At 42.4% G+C, this 14,240-nt stretch overlaps 1 protein-coding gene across 1 annotated transcript in view; it reads right to left on the bottom strand.

Moving 5' to 3' along the window:
• Positions 1–1,778: 1,778 nt before the first annotated feature.
• LOC148518080 (inositol hexakisphosphate and diphosphoinositol-pentakisphosphate kinase 2-like) overlaps positions 1,779–14,240 on the bottom strand; it is a 36,244-nt gene continuing 23,782 nt past the window's right edge. The window contains exon 6 of the mRNA XM_088477661.1: positions 1,779–3,594. Within this exon, the coding sequence (XP_088333787.1) occupies positions 3,521–3,594 (74 nt within the window). The 3' untranslated portion in view covers positions 1,779–3,520. The remainder of the gene's footprint in view (positions 3,595–14,240) is intronic.

The following is a 14,240-nucleotide window of genomic DNA, read 5'->3' as shown; positions in this document are numbered from 1 at the left end:
CAAACAGACCCTCTTTTGTGGAGTAAGTTTTGGGGAACAGAAATTGTTTTTTATTTATTTATTTATTTCTTCTGATCCAAAAGCCTATCTTTATGTAATTTACCTGGCAGGTATATTTATTAATGCTCATAAATTCTAACATGTTCCTTTTTAAAGCATAAAACAAAGCAGAAATATTTATGGGTGCATGTGTAATGGATGAGGAGGCTGCCATTTCAGTTGCTGCCACAAGCAGCAGCATAGCTGGGTGGACATCAGCTAACAAGAGAGCTTTTGTTGAATTCACTACATTTTGGGGGAGTTGTGTCAAATCTTCTGAAGAGGACAAATGGTGTAGTTTCCCGTAGCAATAATATTGTACTTATCAGTTTATAGAATGTATTAGATAAATGATGGCTAGAAGCTAATTGGTTGCTGAGGGCAACTTGTCCACTTTAGAAGGTTTGCTATATCTCCCCTATAGAGACCAGTGAGGGATTGATGGAGAGAATGCCGAATGTGGCTTTTTGTACCCTCCCATTTAACTGTGGACTAGAAACCTTTAAAAATTCTACTTTGAAAGACAGCTGCACTGAAAATAAAAATGGACATAACATTTGTATACATCAATACATTATGTTTACATATTCTCTTTTAGCTTTCCAATTGCATCAGCTAGCGGTGTATTTTTTTCCTAAATCACCACTCAGAGACCAGGTTAACAAAATAATTTATATTTGGAACATACATGTAAAAGAAAATAAAGCATGTCATTGCTATAACATATAAAAACACAAAGAGAAAAAAAAAAATTGCATTTGCAAAACAAAAATTGACATCCATACCTTTATACAATCAATGTAAGCTAATAAAATCCTTTTTAGCCTTGTCTGCAGTACATGAATAGCATGATCCCAGATAATTTTCCCAGGAATTTAATGTCCTAAGACCAGAGGTTCCCAAGTTCCACCATTACAGTCCATTTTTTTTAGGATATCCATGCTTGAGCCCAGACGGTTAAATAAAATTGACTGAGGTGCTAATTAAGTCTGATAAATATGAAGAGTCCGCACTAATGAATGATATGAAACAGATCTATAAAGAAACCAAAATTATGGTCAATCATACAGTATTCATTTATTAGATGACAGTCTATTGATGGTGCACCCAAAAAATTTGTGTAATACACATGAAAAAAATGTTGAAAAGGGCAACAAAAGACAAACTCTCTTTTTGGGGCACTCTTGAAAACTTAGTTATTGAAAAATTGATTATATAGGATAAAAATAAAATTTAACTTTTAATAAATTCCCTCTAAAAAGAGTGATAATAAATACACTCCAATTAATTAACAAATATCACTAAGCATTAGTAATATCACTCATACATTAATATGTTATTTCAGTATGATCTGTTTGGTGGCGAAAATTTCTCTCTAATGAGCCCTGAGGCAGGAATAATAAATAAGTAAAATATATGAATTTTCTCTAGCCTAGGGCTAGAGAAAATTCATATATTTTCCTTATTTATTTATTATTTCTGCCTCTGGGCTCATTAGAGAGATTTATTAGAGAGAAATTTTCGCCACCAAACATACATTAATATATGTTATTTCAGTATGATCTGAGTGATATTACTAATGCTTAGTGATATTGTTAATTAATTGGAGTGTATTTATTATCACTCTTTTTAGAGGGAATTTAATAAAGGTTAAATTTTATTTTTATCATATATAATAAATTTTTCAATAACTAAGTTTTCAAGAGTGCCCCAAAAGGTAGTTTTTGTCTTTTGTTGCCCTTTGCAACAGTTTTTTCATGTGCTAATTAAGTCAACTGTGGTCAAGCATGGATATCCTTAAAACCTGGACTCTAATGGTAGAGTTTGGGAAACTCGGTCTTAAACATATCTTTCAACTAAGTGGAAATAGAAACCACGGGGAAAAAGAACAAAAAACGTGACCTAAACCGTATTGGGCAAATTGGTTTTCCCCTATAAAGACTTGAAGTATTTGGTTATTGCCTAGCTGGTATGCTGGAAAAGTACAACTTACATTGCTTGTTTCTGGTTTCAATATATGTAACAGGTACATGTTATCTACAAACACAGTAAAATGACAGTATTTCTTCAGCGTCCCTTAAATTGTTTTTAGCAAAATCCGGGTGTATCTTTTGCCATCTTTGACTTTACACGTGGATAGGATAAAATTAATACAAGGAGTAAATCCTGAAACTAATAAGAGGGTAAATTGACCCGTGCATATATTACAGTATCTATCATTAAACGGTCCTGTGTGGATAATGTTGTGTCTATATGACTTTGATACTGCAGTAACCACAACAATCAGTTCTGGCAAACTGCAAACTGTTACATAAAGGAATGTAACGCCTATATAATATAAGTGACTGTTAGCTATATGCATTATTTTATTTCTCACATTTCAGAAGCCATGCAATCACATATATTGGAATGAAGTATAGAATGTATTTGCTATAGAAACTGGCTCCTTAAATTATCCTTACAAATGGATTTCTTAACAAATCTAAAACATTATACCAATATAGACATAATCCATGCAAATGGAGGTATGTTAGTAAATTGGTGCCAATAACAGGTTACCTTGAAACAATGTATTAAATATTCTACTTGAGTTATTTTGGCATATCACCTGAACATTATTGTGAGCCTGCCGCAGTGTACTTGCCAATAATAACGGGTCTTGTTGCAGGTTGCGACTGACCAATCATAGGATGTAGCTTCAGGGGATTACTTCATTGTGTAAACATCTTGCAGCGTTTTTTAGCATGGAGTGTAAACAGGAGATGTCAACCTATATTCCTGGTATTGGAGACAGATATAGAAATGTAGCCTCAGAGGAGTAGGCCGATGGTCAGTAACAGATTAAAATAATTGAAGAAAACTGGCAAGAGATACCTGTAAAATAAAGGTCCTGTCACCATGGCAGTTTACTAATGGAAAGCCAAGAGTTCATTAGTTGCTATAGGTTACAGCACCCTTTTTGTGACATTACCTGTGCACTAAATTCAAACATGACCACCACTACATGTAATGGTAAAGCGTGTGCACCAGCACATTGTGTAGAGTAGCTCCTTCTGCCAATGGACGACCTTTGTCATGCGACTTATTGCCTAATTAAAAGATTCCTAAAATAATTAGCAGTTCTGTGGATTCAAGGAGAGTGGAAGAGTTCTGGTATTTGAGGTTGCCTAGTACGGATTAGGCTTTTTGAAACCAATAAAAACAGTTTGATCTCTTTTAAATTTCAAAGTCTCTTATGAGTTTGTTGGGCAATGGTGCATTTTCAGTTGTAAGCCTTAGTCCGGGCCTGCAAACTTAAATTAATCTCTTTTGCCAGTAAGTACATATATAGTATAAAAATATTTAAATATCTCAGATATAGATACAATGTTGCTTAAAACCAATTCCCTAATTTTGAAATAGTAGAACTATTCGACAACACAGATTCAGTTTTGCTTGCATACAGGATTCTTGCTATGGAAGAAGTTTCCCCACTTTGACCTTAAGGTTTTGGTTTCTCATCTTCTGAGGTGAGGTCTGTAGCTTTAGAGATGGTGCTTGATGGTCTGCTGCTTTCTGAAACAAGACAAAACAAGTGACAAAATATACCAGTGACACAAAGATGACAGAACACTCAATATAGACAAGAGTGAAATAATTTAGTCTGTTAATAAAATGCAAAGTACAGTTGATCCAGATGATCCCTCCATCCTGCCCACATTGCTCTCCTATGTAAAATCCTCATTTATGCAAATTAAAGTTTATAGGAGAGTGGTGTAAATACTACCCAGCGCTGGAGAGGGACTGCCAGTGTAGCAGAGTAGCGTTGTACAGTAGGAGCCTTTGGAGGGGTCCCACTAGATCACAGGACTGGCAAACCATAGCAATATCAGCCTGTGTTTTATTAGGCCTGTGAACTCTACCCAACACTAAACAGTTTATGTATATGTGTATTTGCCTTTAAATAGTTCTAAAAATATTCAATACATGGACAATAGCAGGTGGACAACCTCTGCCATTCTAGCAGCATCTCAGCATGCCCTGCCATAGTTTTAGCATGCATTAACAGCTAAACTGTGGCAGGCAGGGGCGTATTTAGAGAAGAAGGGGCATGTGTTCACTCACCATCCGTGGCCCTCTCCACACTCTCCGGCAGCCACGACGTACTGACAGATTCAGTAGACTCCGGGCACTAGCCTGTGCCTGAAGTCTATTGCGAAAGGCGCAGGACAGCGGGAAAATGGGACGGAAGTCATTTTTCCAGCGATTTCCCTACTGCGCATGCGCAGAACTCCGGAAAAGCGGCCTCTGCAGCCACTTTCCAGGCGTTCTGTGTAGCGCCTCTCCAGCCGAGTTGGGACTTCGGAGAGCCAAGTATTAGGAAGTATGGGTGTGCATTGGGGGCCCCCCTGAATCCGTATGCCCCGCACACCCTGCACCCACTATAGATACGCCCCTGGTGGCAGGGCATGTTGGGTTGTGTAGTTCCACTGCAGTTGAAGTGCATACCTCTGTACTAAATCAAGGACAACCTTGTATTGAGGTCACCTAAGAGCTGTACAAAGCAGCAAAGTATTGGGAATAAAAACAATATCATAAATTACTGTCACATTTTAAATACGTGCTGGTAGATCAGCTGCAGGCCCAGGTGTGGGCTCCCCTATTTGAATTTTGGACTGCACTGCAGCCCCACCACTGGTCGACATCGTGGTGTAGACGTTCTGACTAGATACCAATATATGACAAGGGTTATTTGCACCATAGTGCCTAACTTTCCAACCCTTCTCCCAAAGGCAATTGCCATTAATAAAACTACTTCAATGTCCTCCATCTCAGAGGAACATCCAACACGGTTTCAGGTAATGCACCCAGGAATGCCTTACGTATTACATTGATGTGTCAACATTTTTTTTTTTCACTACTGAAAGAAACAAATCATCAGTTCCTCTGTAGTGAATTTGGTCCTCAAACTACCTGTACCCTGAGCTTGACTGGGATACCCCTCTGTCTCTAAGCAGCACCTGTTGAATTTCCAGGCTTCTAAATGAAGCTGCTCTATATTTGGGTGATCGACTGGACCATTAAACAAAAAATCTGGATTTAGAGATGCCATGGTTCTTCCTGAAGTACTTCGGAGACTACTGGGAACCACGGACACCTTAACCAATATAAAGAAATGGCTAGCTGAAACCATAAGATTGACAATGTATCCACTCCATCTGACCCCATGAACTTATGGCAAAAGAAGAATCTTGGTACTTTGACATTTTGACCCATAGTGTCCACTTGGGGAAGGCTGAATCTTTTTATCAGTAGCTGGAAGATTTTCTGATTTAGTGACAATTGACTCCGAATTACTTGCTTTAGGCTCAAACAGCCTGCCATACATTCTCCTTTAACTAATCACACAAAGTAGTTCAATATAACAAAGCGCCTTACAGTTTCTTTCTGGCCAAGGTAATAGTTTTGCCATTTCCACCATCATTGCTTTGCTTCTTGTGCCCATTGCAGCTTTAAGAAGGCCACCATAGTTCTATTGTCAGAGATTAAAGCTGACATTTTTCATTTAACTAATCGATGAAACTGTTGAATTGCTTTCCAAACCACTCTAATTTACAGTATATTTGTGTGAAGTTTATTTTCATTCCTTGACTATGGGGCCCTGAATCAGAGTTGTACGCATCGCTGCTGAATCTTTGGACACAGCAGTGATGGAAAAATTAAGAGTTATGGTAGACTTACCTAGATAACTCCTTTTCATGGAGGTCCATAGGGTCCACAGGGATACCATTGGGATGTTATGGTTTGAGAGATCCAGGCACCAAACAGTTAAAGCTTCAGCTCCCAGGATGCCTCGGGTCCTCCTCCATATATACCCTACCCCTAGCCAGAGACCTTCAGTTTAGTTAATAAGCCTCAAGGCAGGAGCAGGAAAGAGAAGGAAGCAATTGTACACCAGAAACACTCTTACACAAAATGAGGGAATCTGTACTGAAAGAAAAAGCTATCCATGCAGGCAGGTGCGTCAGGGTGGGTGCCATGTGGATCGTGAAAAAAAAAAAAAAAAAAAAAAAAGGGAGTTATATCTAGGCAAGTCTACCATTACTCTAATTTTCTTGTTCACGGTCCATAGGGATCCACAAGGATAACATGGGAATGTCCTAAAACAGTTCCCCTGGATGGTGGACGCCCCTTGTGCAGAAAGGAGAACTCGTCGCCCAAAGGAAGGACCCCGAGAGTCAAAAGTATCAAAGGCATAGAAGCTAAGAAAAGTGTGGACAGAAGACCACGTGGCTGTCTTGCACAATTGTTCAGCAGGGGTGCCACGACTATAAATTCCCACGATGGCCCTTCAGACCGCATAGAATGAGCTGTCCAGTGCTTGGGACAGGGAGATCAGCCTGTATGTGCACCTGAGAGAGTCAGGCATAGCCATCTCCAGAGTCTGCTTATTAGCTGGCCATTCTCGTTTGTGAAAACCATATAATGCAAAAAGAGCATCTGATTTTCTAACAGAGTTCGTGCTCTCCATATCTATGTGGAGCGCACAAACTGCATAAAGGAAGGATTCACCTACAGAAAGATTTGAAGCTTGAAAAGCTGGAAATACAATTAGGAAGGGAACCCCTCATTTGTACGAAGAACAGCTTTATCCTGGAGAAAAACCAAAAATGGAGAACTACAAGAAAGCACTGCCAAATCAGAGACTCTGCGAGCAGAAGAGATAGCAAAAGAAAAAAAAAAAAAAAGTGTCTTCGCTGTCAACTACTTCAAATCTACAGAGTCTAGAGGTTCAAATGGGGAAGCTTGTAGCCTCTTAAGAACCAAAGACAACTCCCACATTGCTACCAGTGGAACAAAAGGAGGCTGAACTCGCAGAACTCCTTGGAAAAAAATTCTAAATTTGGTAATGAGGCAATCTGTCTGCACTGTCAAAGTGGCTAGACGTAGACCGCTGTCTAACCCCGCCTGAAGAAAATCCAGTACTCTGGAAATCTTGAACACCTTAGGATCATACTTCCTGTGGGAACACCATTGACCAAAATAATGCCAAACTCTGTAATAGTTGCGGGCAGAGGCAGGCTCCCGTGCCCTAAGCATCGTTTGAATTACAGAACTATGAAAACCTGTTGCTTTTAGGATGGAAGATTCAAGAGCCACGACGTCAAAGCCAGACTAGGGAAGTCCGGATGCCAGCAGGTACCCTGCATTAGCAGATCCTACCATAAAGGAAGAGGATACGGACAGTCTATGGACAGATTCTGTATGTCTGTGAAACTATGACATCTGGGCCAAGCCGGAGCCACCAGTATTACTGTTCCGCCTTCCAGCTTGAATTTCCTGAGAACTCTTGGAAGGAGTAAATCGGAGGAAAGAGATAAGTCAGCTTGAAGTCCCATCTTACTCCCAGTGCGTCCACGAAGGCTGCTGATGGGTCTCTGGACCTGGATCCATACCCGAGGACCTTGCGGTTGTGACGCGACGCCATGAGATCTCTCTCTGGTAGACCCCATTTGTTTACCAAGAGCAGAAACACTTACGGATGGAGAGACCACTCTCCGGCGTGTATGTCCTGGTGACTTAGGAAGTCGGCTTCCCAATTGAGTACTCCTGGTATGAATATTGCCGAGATGGCCGGAAGATAACGTTATGCCCAAATTGGAACCTGTGTCAATTATTTCATGGCTGCGTAGCTTCTCGTGCCTCCCTGATGATTGAGGTAGGTCACTGTAGTCGCACTGTCCGACTGAATTTGGACCGGCCTATCCTGGAGCAGGTCCTGTGCCAGGATAAGTTACCTGTACACTGCTCGTAGTTCCAGAATGTTTATTGGCAGATGACTTTCCTGATTTGTCCATCTTTCCTGAAAGGTGTGATGACCTGTCACTGCGCCCATCCACGAAGACTGGCGTCTGTGGTGAGAAGCACGCAATTTGGAATCCAGAATATGCGCTCTTTGTGCAGATGATCCTTTCTCAGCAACCACAGGAGAGAGTGACGAACCCCTGGAGTCAGAATGATCCTCTGAGACCTTATTACTGTCCCTTCCACTTGGAGAGAATCAACTTTTGCAGAGGCCTGGAATGGAACAGAGCATACCCTCCCCCCGATGTCGAAGGTGGATACCATTGATCCCAGGACCTGCATGGCTAACAGAATGGATACCCTTCGCTTGCGTAGCAGCTTGCATATTCATAATGACAGCACCACAATCTTGTCCTCTATCAGAAACACCGTTTGTGCCCGAGAATCCAGCAACGCTCCCAGATGTACCATCTGTTGTTGTGTTGGAGAAAGTGACGATTTCTTCCAACTGATTATCCAGCCGTGCTTTCGTAAGCAGGCTATGGTGAGTTGAAGATGGCTTTGTAAAACCACTAGGAACATGCAGATATGCATCCTGAATGTCCAGCGAAAACATTGATAAACTTGTTGAGGGTTTGTAGATTTAGTATAGGGCGATAAGCCCCATTCGGTTTCTGAACCAGAAATAGATTAGAATAACCCGGTCCCTGTTGCGACACAGGAACCGGGATTACTACCCCCGCCTGTAGCAGGGAATTAATGGCTTCCTGAAAGGCCAAGGCTTTGACCGCATCTGATGGAGGATCTATGCTAAAGAACTTCTGGGGAGGATGCCTCCTGAAAGTGAAGGCATTCCCCTGAGACACCACTTCTTGGACCCAGGCATCAGTTGTTGTTTGATGCCAATAATCCGCAAACTGAAGAAGTCGACCTCCCACCCTGGGATCCCCCAGGAGGAAGCTCGCCCCATCAGGCCGCAGGTCTGTCATCCGGTTTAGAAGCTGGACGTCTTGGCGGTCTAGACCTCTTAGTTTGTCGCCTTGTTGTCTTGCGAAAACTAGTCGACCTAGAGGAAGACTGTTTCCTTGTTCATCCCTTAGGACGGAAGGACCTCAAAGAAACCGCCGTAGATGGCAGACCTGCTGATTTTGAAGCTGCCAGAGTAGCTATAAATTTTATCCAACGCTGCTCCAAAAAAGTACCTTTCCATAAAAAGGCAAGACTTCTACCGCCTCTTTGATCCTTTATCAGCTATCCATGATCTTAACCAAAAGACCCTGCGTGCCACTATTGAAGCTGCTGATGGCTTTAGAAACTAAAATTCCAGCATCTACTGCAGCTCCTTCCAGATAAGAAGCAGCTTCCCGTATGTGGGAGATATACATGCGGAGTTCTCTGGTAGCATCTGGTAGAGTGTCTTCCAATGCCCCCATCCATTCCTCAACAGCTTTGGCTACCCAGGCTCCAGTTATAGCTGGACGAGTAATAGCTTCAGATGATGAAAATATTGCCTTAAGACATGCTTCAATTTTATCTGTGGAATCCTTCAGAGAAGTTGCTGGCAGAATAGGCAATGTAGCATTTCTGACTAAATACGTTACATGAGCATCCACAGTAAGAGGTACCTCCCACTTAGTACATACAGAAGCTGGAAAAGGGTACAACGATGTTATTCTTTTATTCACAAATAGTTTATCTGGGTTACCCCAATGCCTAAAGCTAAAATGAGCTGATCAGATACAGGAAACTCCGTCTTGACCACCTTCTGGTGGCGATTAAACATTGGAGCCTTTTTACTAGTAGAGCTGGTTCATCATCCGGAATATCTAGGATTGATTTAACCGCCCTCACCAAAGAAGGAACATCCACTGTGGACGGATGGTCCTCTTCCCCCGAGCTAGACCCTAGAGAAGAACCCTGCGCATCATCTGATTCCTCTGATGATGCGTCTGAATCCATATGTTGAGCCGACTGATAAAAAGATCATTTGCGCTTAGGCGCCTTAGTAACTACCGGTCTGCTTTCAACATTAGATGGTGCCATATCCTGACTAGAATGGCCATAAACATCTTTCCAGGAAGGATGAATAGGCGGTGCAAACACAGCATGCTGTGGATACCGCATCCAAGGAGACATTGTGGGAGCAGCGATACGATCCACAAATTGCTTCATTACCTGGGACAAAGAGGATACCCAAGATGGCTCTTGTCCAGAGACAGGAAAACTGGACTGATGAGGTGGCCCTTTATAAAACGGACAACACACAAACCATCCTTTACGTCCTGAGGGGCCACATAGGTCATACATAATTTACATGGAACCATCACAGAAGGCTCCCCCTCCTGTTTCCCATTATCTTTAGACATGTTCAGAAAATAAATGCAATGCTATGTGACAGCCTTCACAACATCTCAAATGAATGCTAAGTACTCAAAGAAAAAACCTCCACCCCAAAGGATGGAGAGAAAAAATAGTGATAGTTATAATTGACAGACAGTAATAAAAGAGTGTCATTAGCAGCTAGCAAACAGTCACATACAATGCATATGTACTATAATTACAATGGACTTTAAATCAACTACACAAACACCAGGAATGGTAGGATATAGAGCCCTGTATACCTTAACCACAGGAGAGGTATACAAGGAGACTGACCCAAACCCTCCTGAGACCAACAGCTACAGCAGCGCACTTGTGTCTCATGCACATGTGGAGGGTAGGCAGAGCAACTCAGACGCGCAAAACCCTTCGTAGGGACAGCATCTGGTCGGGGGAGGAGATGCCGGGGGAGCGCCTACCTCCCCCTAAGCTGCGTTAACCTGCTGGGTACGCTGGCCTCATGGCAGCAGAAGTTTCTGCTGCCAATCCCCAGCGTCAGATAAGGCCCTGATTGTGTAATGAGGATGCGGACAATCCCGGGCACTGACTGCAGCCTCTTCTGGTGAGTCCCTGACACCAGAAGCAAGAACTGCCACGTGCGATTCCCCACAAGCGAGGAACCTCCTTACCAGACATCTCCATGCTTCTGGTTGCAGTCTAGGTCGCAGCATTGCTACTAGCAAAGCTCAACCATGACTCACTGAAATCACCAGCCCAGTTACTGGTGTTGCGGCCTGGCAGCGGTAGATGGAGTCGCAGTATATGCAGCTTAGTACTACCAACCCAAAAACATTAAATAACAGCTTAGGACTGCCTGAGCAGTCCCCTGTTACAAAGGTGCGTCTTGACCCTGCCGCACCAAACGAACAACTGAAGGCCTGTGGCCTGGGGCACAGTAGGAGTCTGGAGAAAAAAAAAAAAAAAACACGCCACCTGCCAGCATCGCAGATCCGAATGTCTGTAAATGTAACATCAAATCACCATTGGCAGCGATGTTCTTAGCCATCGGTACCTGAGGATGCCTAAGCTTTCTCAGACTGGCTGCAGGAATTCTTCTGCCTAGGCCAGGAAATCTGCGTCAGAAGACCCAGGCCCAAGATTCAGTATGCCTACAAAACAGGGGTGACATACTAGTTTTGTAAAACAGACCATGTGGCCGTCCCCTCAGACCCAGAAAGGGTCCTGCGCATGCGTAGTCCTCCCACCATCATAGTTTCATAGTTGTTCGCGAACCATTGGATTTGCGTAGAACTATGAATCAGGCCCTATGCCCCTTGTTCTGTCATCAAGAGGAGGTGAGGTGTCCTACCCATACGAACTGGAGTCTGCTGTTTATATTAACCATTCTGGATTCAGAGGTGTTTTTTTGCCACCATACCAGTTCTTAGGGTTTCTTGTTAACCTAATGTTGTAATGTAAATTGTCTGCTTATTATCCTCACAGCGTTATGAGCCGTAGCAGATTACCGTGCATTTACCATCTTGACCTGGGAACTACACTATGTAGGCAAAAGTGATTGTACACCGACAGCAAATAGATCAACGAGATTTTATTAACATCAGTACTTTGTAGGTCCACCACGTGCAGTGATTACTGCAGCCATCCTTCCTGGCAAACTGTCGAGAAGTTCCTGGACAATAGCAGGCAGTATGTATTGCCATTCTGCTTTAAGTACAGTGACCAAATGAAGAAGGTCGAGACGGCCTAGAACGCACCAGTCGTTACAATTCGTCCCAGAGGTTCTCACTGGGGTTAAGATCTGGACTCTGAGCTGGCCAGTCCATCAGGCTTACTGAATTTTCTGTATATCAGTCCAGCATCACTCTGGAAACATGACAGGTGGCATTATTGTCCTGATAAAAACATTTGTTGTTTCCGTAGAACTGCAAGTGCATGGGCCTCCCTACGAAGTGTTCTTGTCGGAACCATTTCATTAGTGGCCATTTGGAACTCGTGTGTAGTGGCATGCATTTCGCGTACGCAGGGGTGTCCAATCACTTTTGTCTTCAGATTGTAGTACTACAGTTTGAGAAACTTTCTTGCTGTTATAATATATCTTGATGAACCAAGCACTGTATCTTAAAACATCTTTCCACTGAAAAATTTACAATGTACCATATAGAATACATTACTTCTGGACCATTTGTTGTGAAGGAGTCAGATGGTGGTGACTGATTCACAATCCAACCAGGTGTCTGCAGAAAAGTTATCGCCTGTGATATCCTGGCTTTTACTGTTTGTCTTGACTGTCACCTTATGGCCATACATACATATCTCACAAATCTTAGCATTATACTGATGTTTCCTCACTGTGCCCACATATTTAGGGTTACATCTTGAAATCGCTTGATCTGCAGGGAAGGGATGTAGGAGGCATCCCGGGGGTCAGAATCCCGGCACTGGAATCCAGACAACAGTCTGAATCCCAATCCCTGACATCCCGATGGTGAGTATTAGGGTTAGGCACTAGGGGAAGGGTTAGGGTTAGGCTATGGGAGGTGAGGGTTATGGTTAGGCTGCAGTAAAGGTAGGTTAGGTTTAGGGGCAGGGTTAGGATACTTATCAGACTAAGTATTCTGAATGTAGGGATGCCTCTGTCGGTATTCTGACTGTTAGTACCATGACAGCCGGGATCCTGTACCCAACCTGCATGTAATAAACTATTTTTGCAACTATATTCTTTAAAAAGGTATTTTTATTGAGACATGGCTGTTACCATTTCATTCAGCCCCAAGGTTACATGTGTATTGTAACCGAATAACATTATCCAAATGCAGTTTTCAAGCTCCTTCTACAAATTCCCCAGAAATCTCACAGAATGGGATTCTTCAGGTGCTGTGGGAAATTCCTTCAGAGTGGTAACATCTATTGTAAACATCTGCACCTAATGATCTTGCCCTTTTAACTCCTTGTTTAGCATTATTAATCCAAAAAAATGCTGCCAAATCTCAGAAAACTGTCATTTTAGGAATTTACATATGGATCTTCATATGTATTAAAAAGGATATCTGCTGCAGACATATGGCACAGCAGTCACTATAGAATTCTGTGGGGCTATGATGTGCCCATATGTAGCAAGCATAACTTTCCTGAGCTTGTGCCAAATAGGCAATGAAAAATAGAATTTGATGGCAGATAAGAACCACTTGGACCATCTAGTCAGCCCCATTTTTAAACATATTGTTACTTCAACCCTTATTGATCCTTACCTTCTTCTGAGTCCTTATGTCTATCCCATGCATGTTTAAATTGCTCTACTGACTTAGAGCCGTATTCAATATGAGCCGAGCCGCGATACTTTTTCGCGGCCCGGACTTTCCGCCTACTTCGCCTTTTTTGTAGGCGGAAAAGTATCGCGGCCGTCCCAGCTTTACCCAGTATTCAATATGGAAGTACGCGAAAACGGGACCCGGCGTAACTTGAACATGCGGAAAGTACTGTCAGTTTTGGGGAAATCAGCCTGACACCCCCAAATGATGCTCTGACATGGGAGTTAGGTATGGTACCCCCCGATTTGGCTTGCTGAAGGTATTTGATGTTTTTAAACGGGCTCAATAGCTGCTAAATAACGTTTTTCTATAAGTGATGCAGAATAGTATTTTGGAGGTTTTTTTGTAGAAAATAAGTTATCCCAGCAAATTTGGGGTACTTGAAAATGGGGGACAGCATATTTTAAAGTTGCTTAAGTGAAGTTGAAAAAAAATTGTGAAAAATCCACCTGCCGCAAGCACCTGCAATCCAAAAAACACTTGGGGCATACTTGGGGACCCTCCCCAGAGTCAAGTACGCTAGTTTTTAAGTTTGTACTCCCACATTTTTTTCCCACCCCCTTCTCCAAAGTAATTTTTGAGGTGTCCTTAAGTGTTTTTTAAAAATTGTTTGACACAGATTACCTTTGGGGGACTGTCTGAATACTGCAGGGGGGTTCCCGCAACGTTGTACCCCAAAAATCCCAATTCTACACTTTTTTCCGCCTCCCATTCATAGGCAAAACTTTTCTGCCTATTACATTGCATTGGAAAGTCTTTCAAATTGAA

This window comes from Taudactylus pleione, unplaced genomic scaffold, assembly GCF_031769625.1.
Source record: "Taudactylus pleione unplaced genomic scaffold, aTauple2 ptg000202l, whole genome shotgun sequence".
Taxonomy (NCBI): domain Eukaryota; kingdom Metazoa; phylum Chordata; class Amphibia; order Anura; family Myobatrachidae; genus Taudactylus; species Taudactylus pleione.
This window is presented reverse-complemented; position numbering and strand designations above follow the sequence as displayed.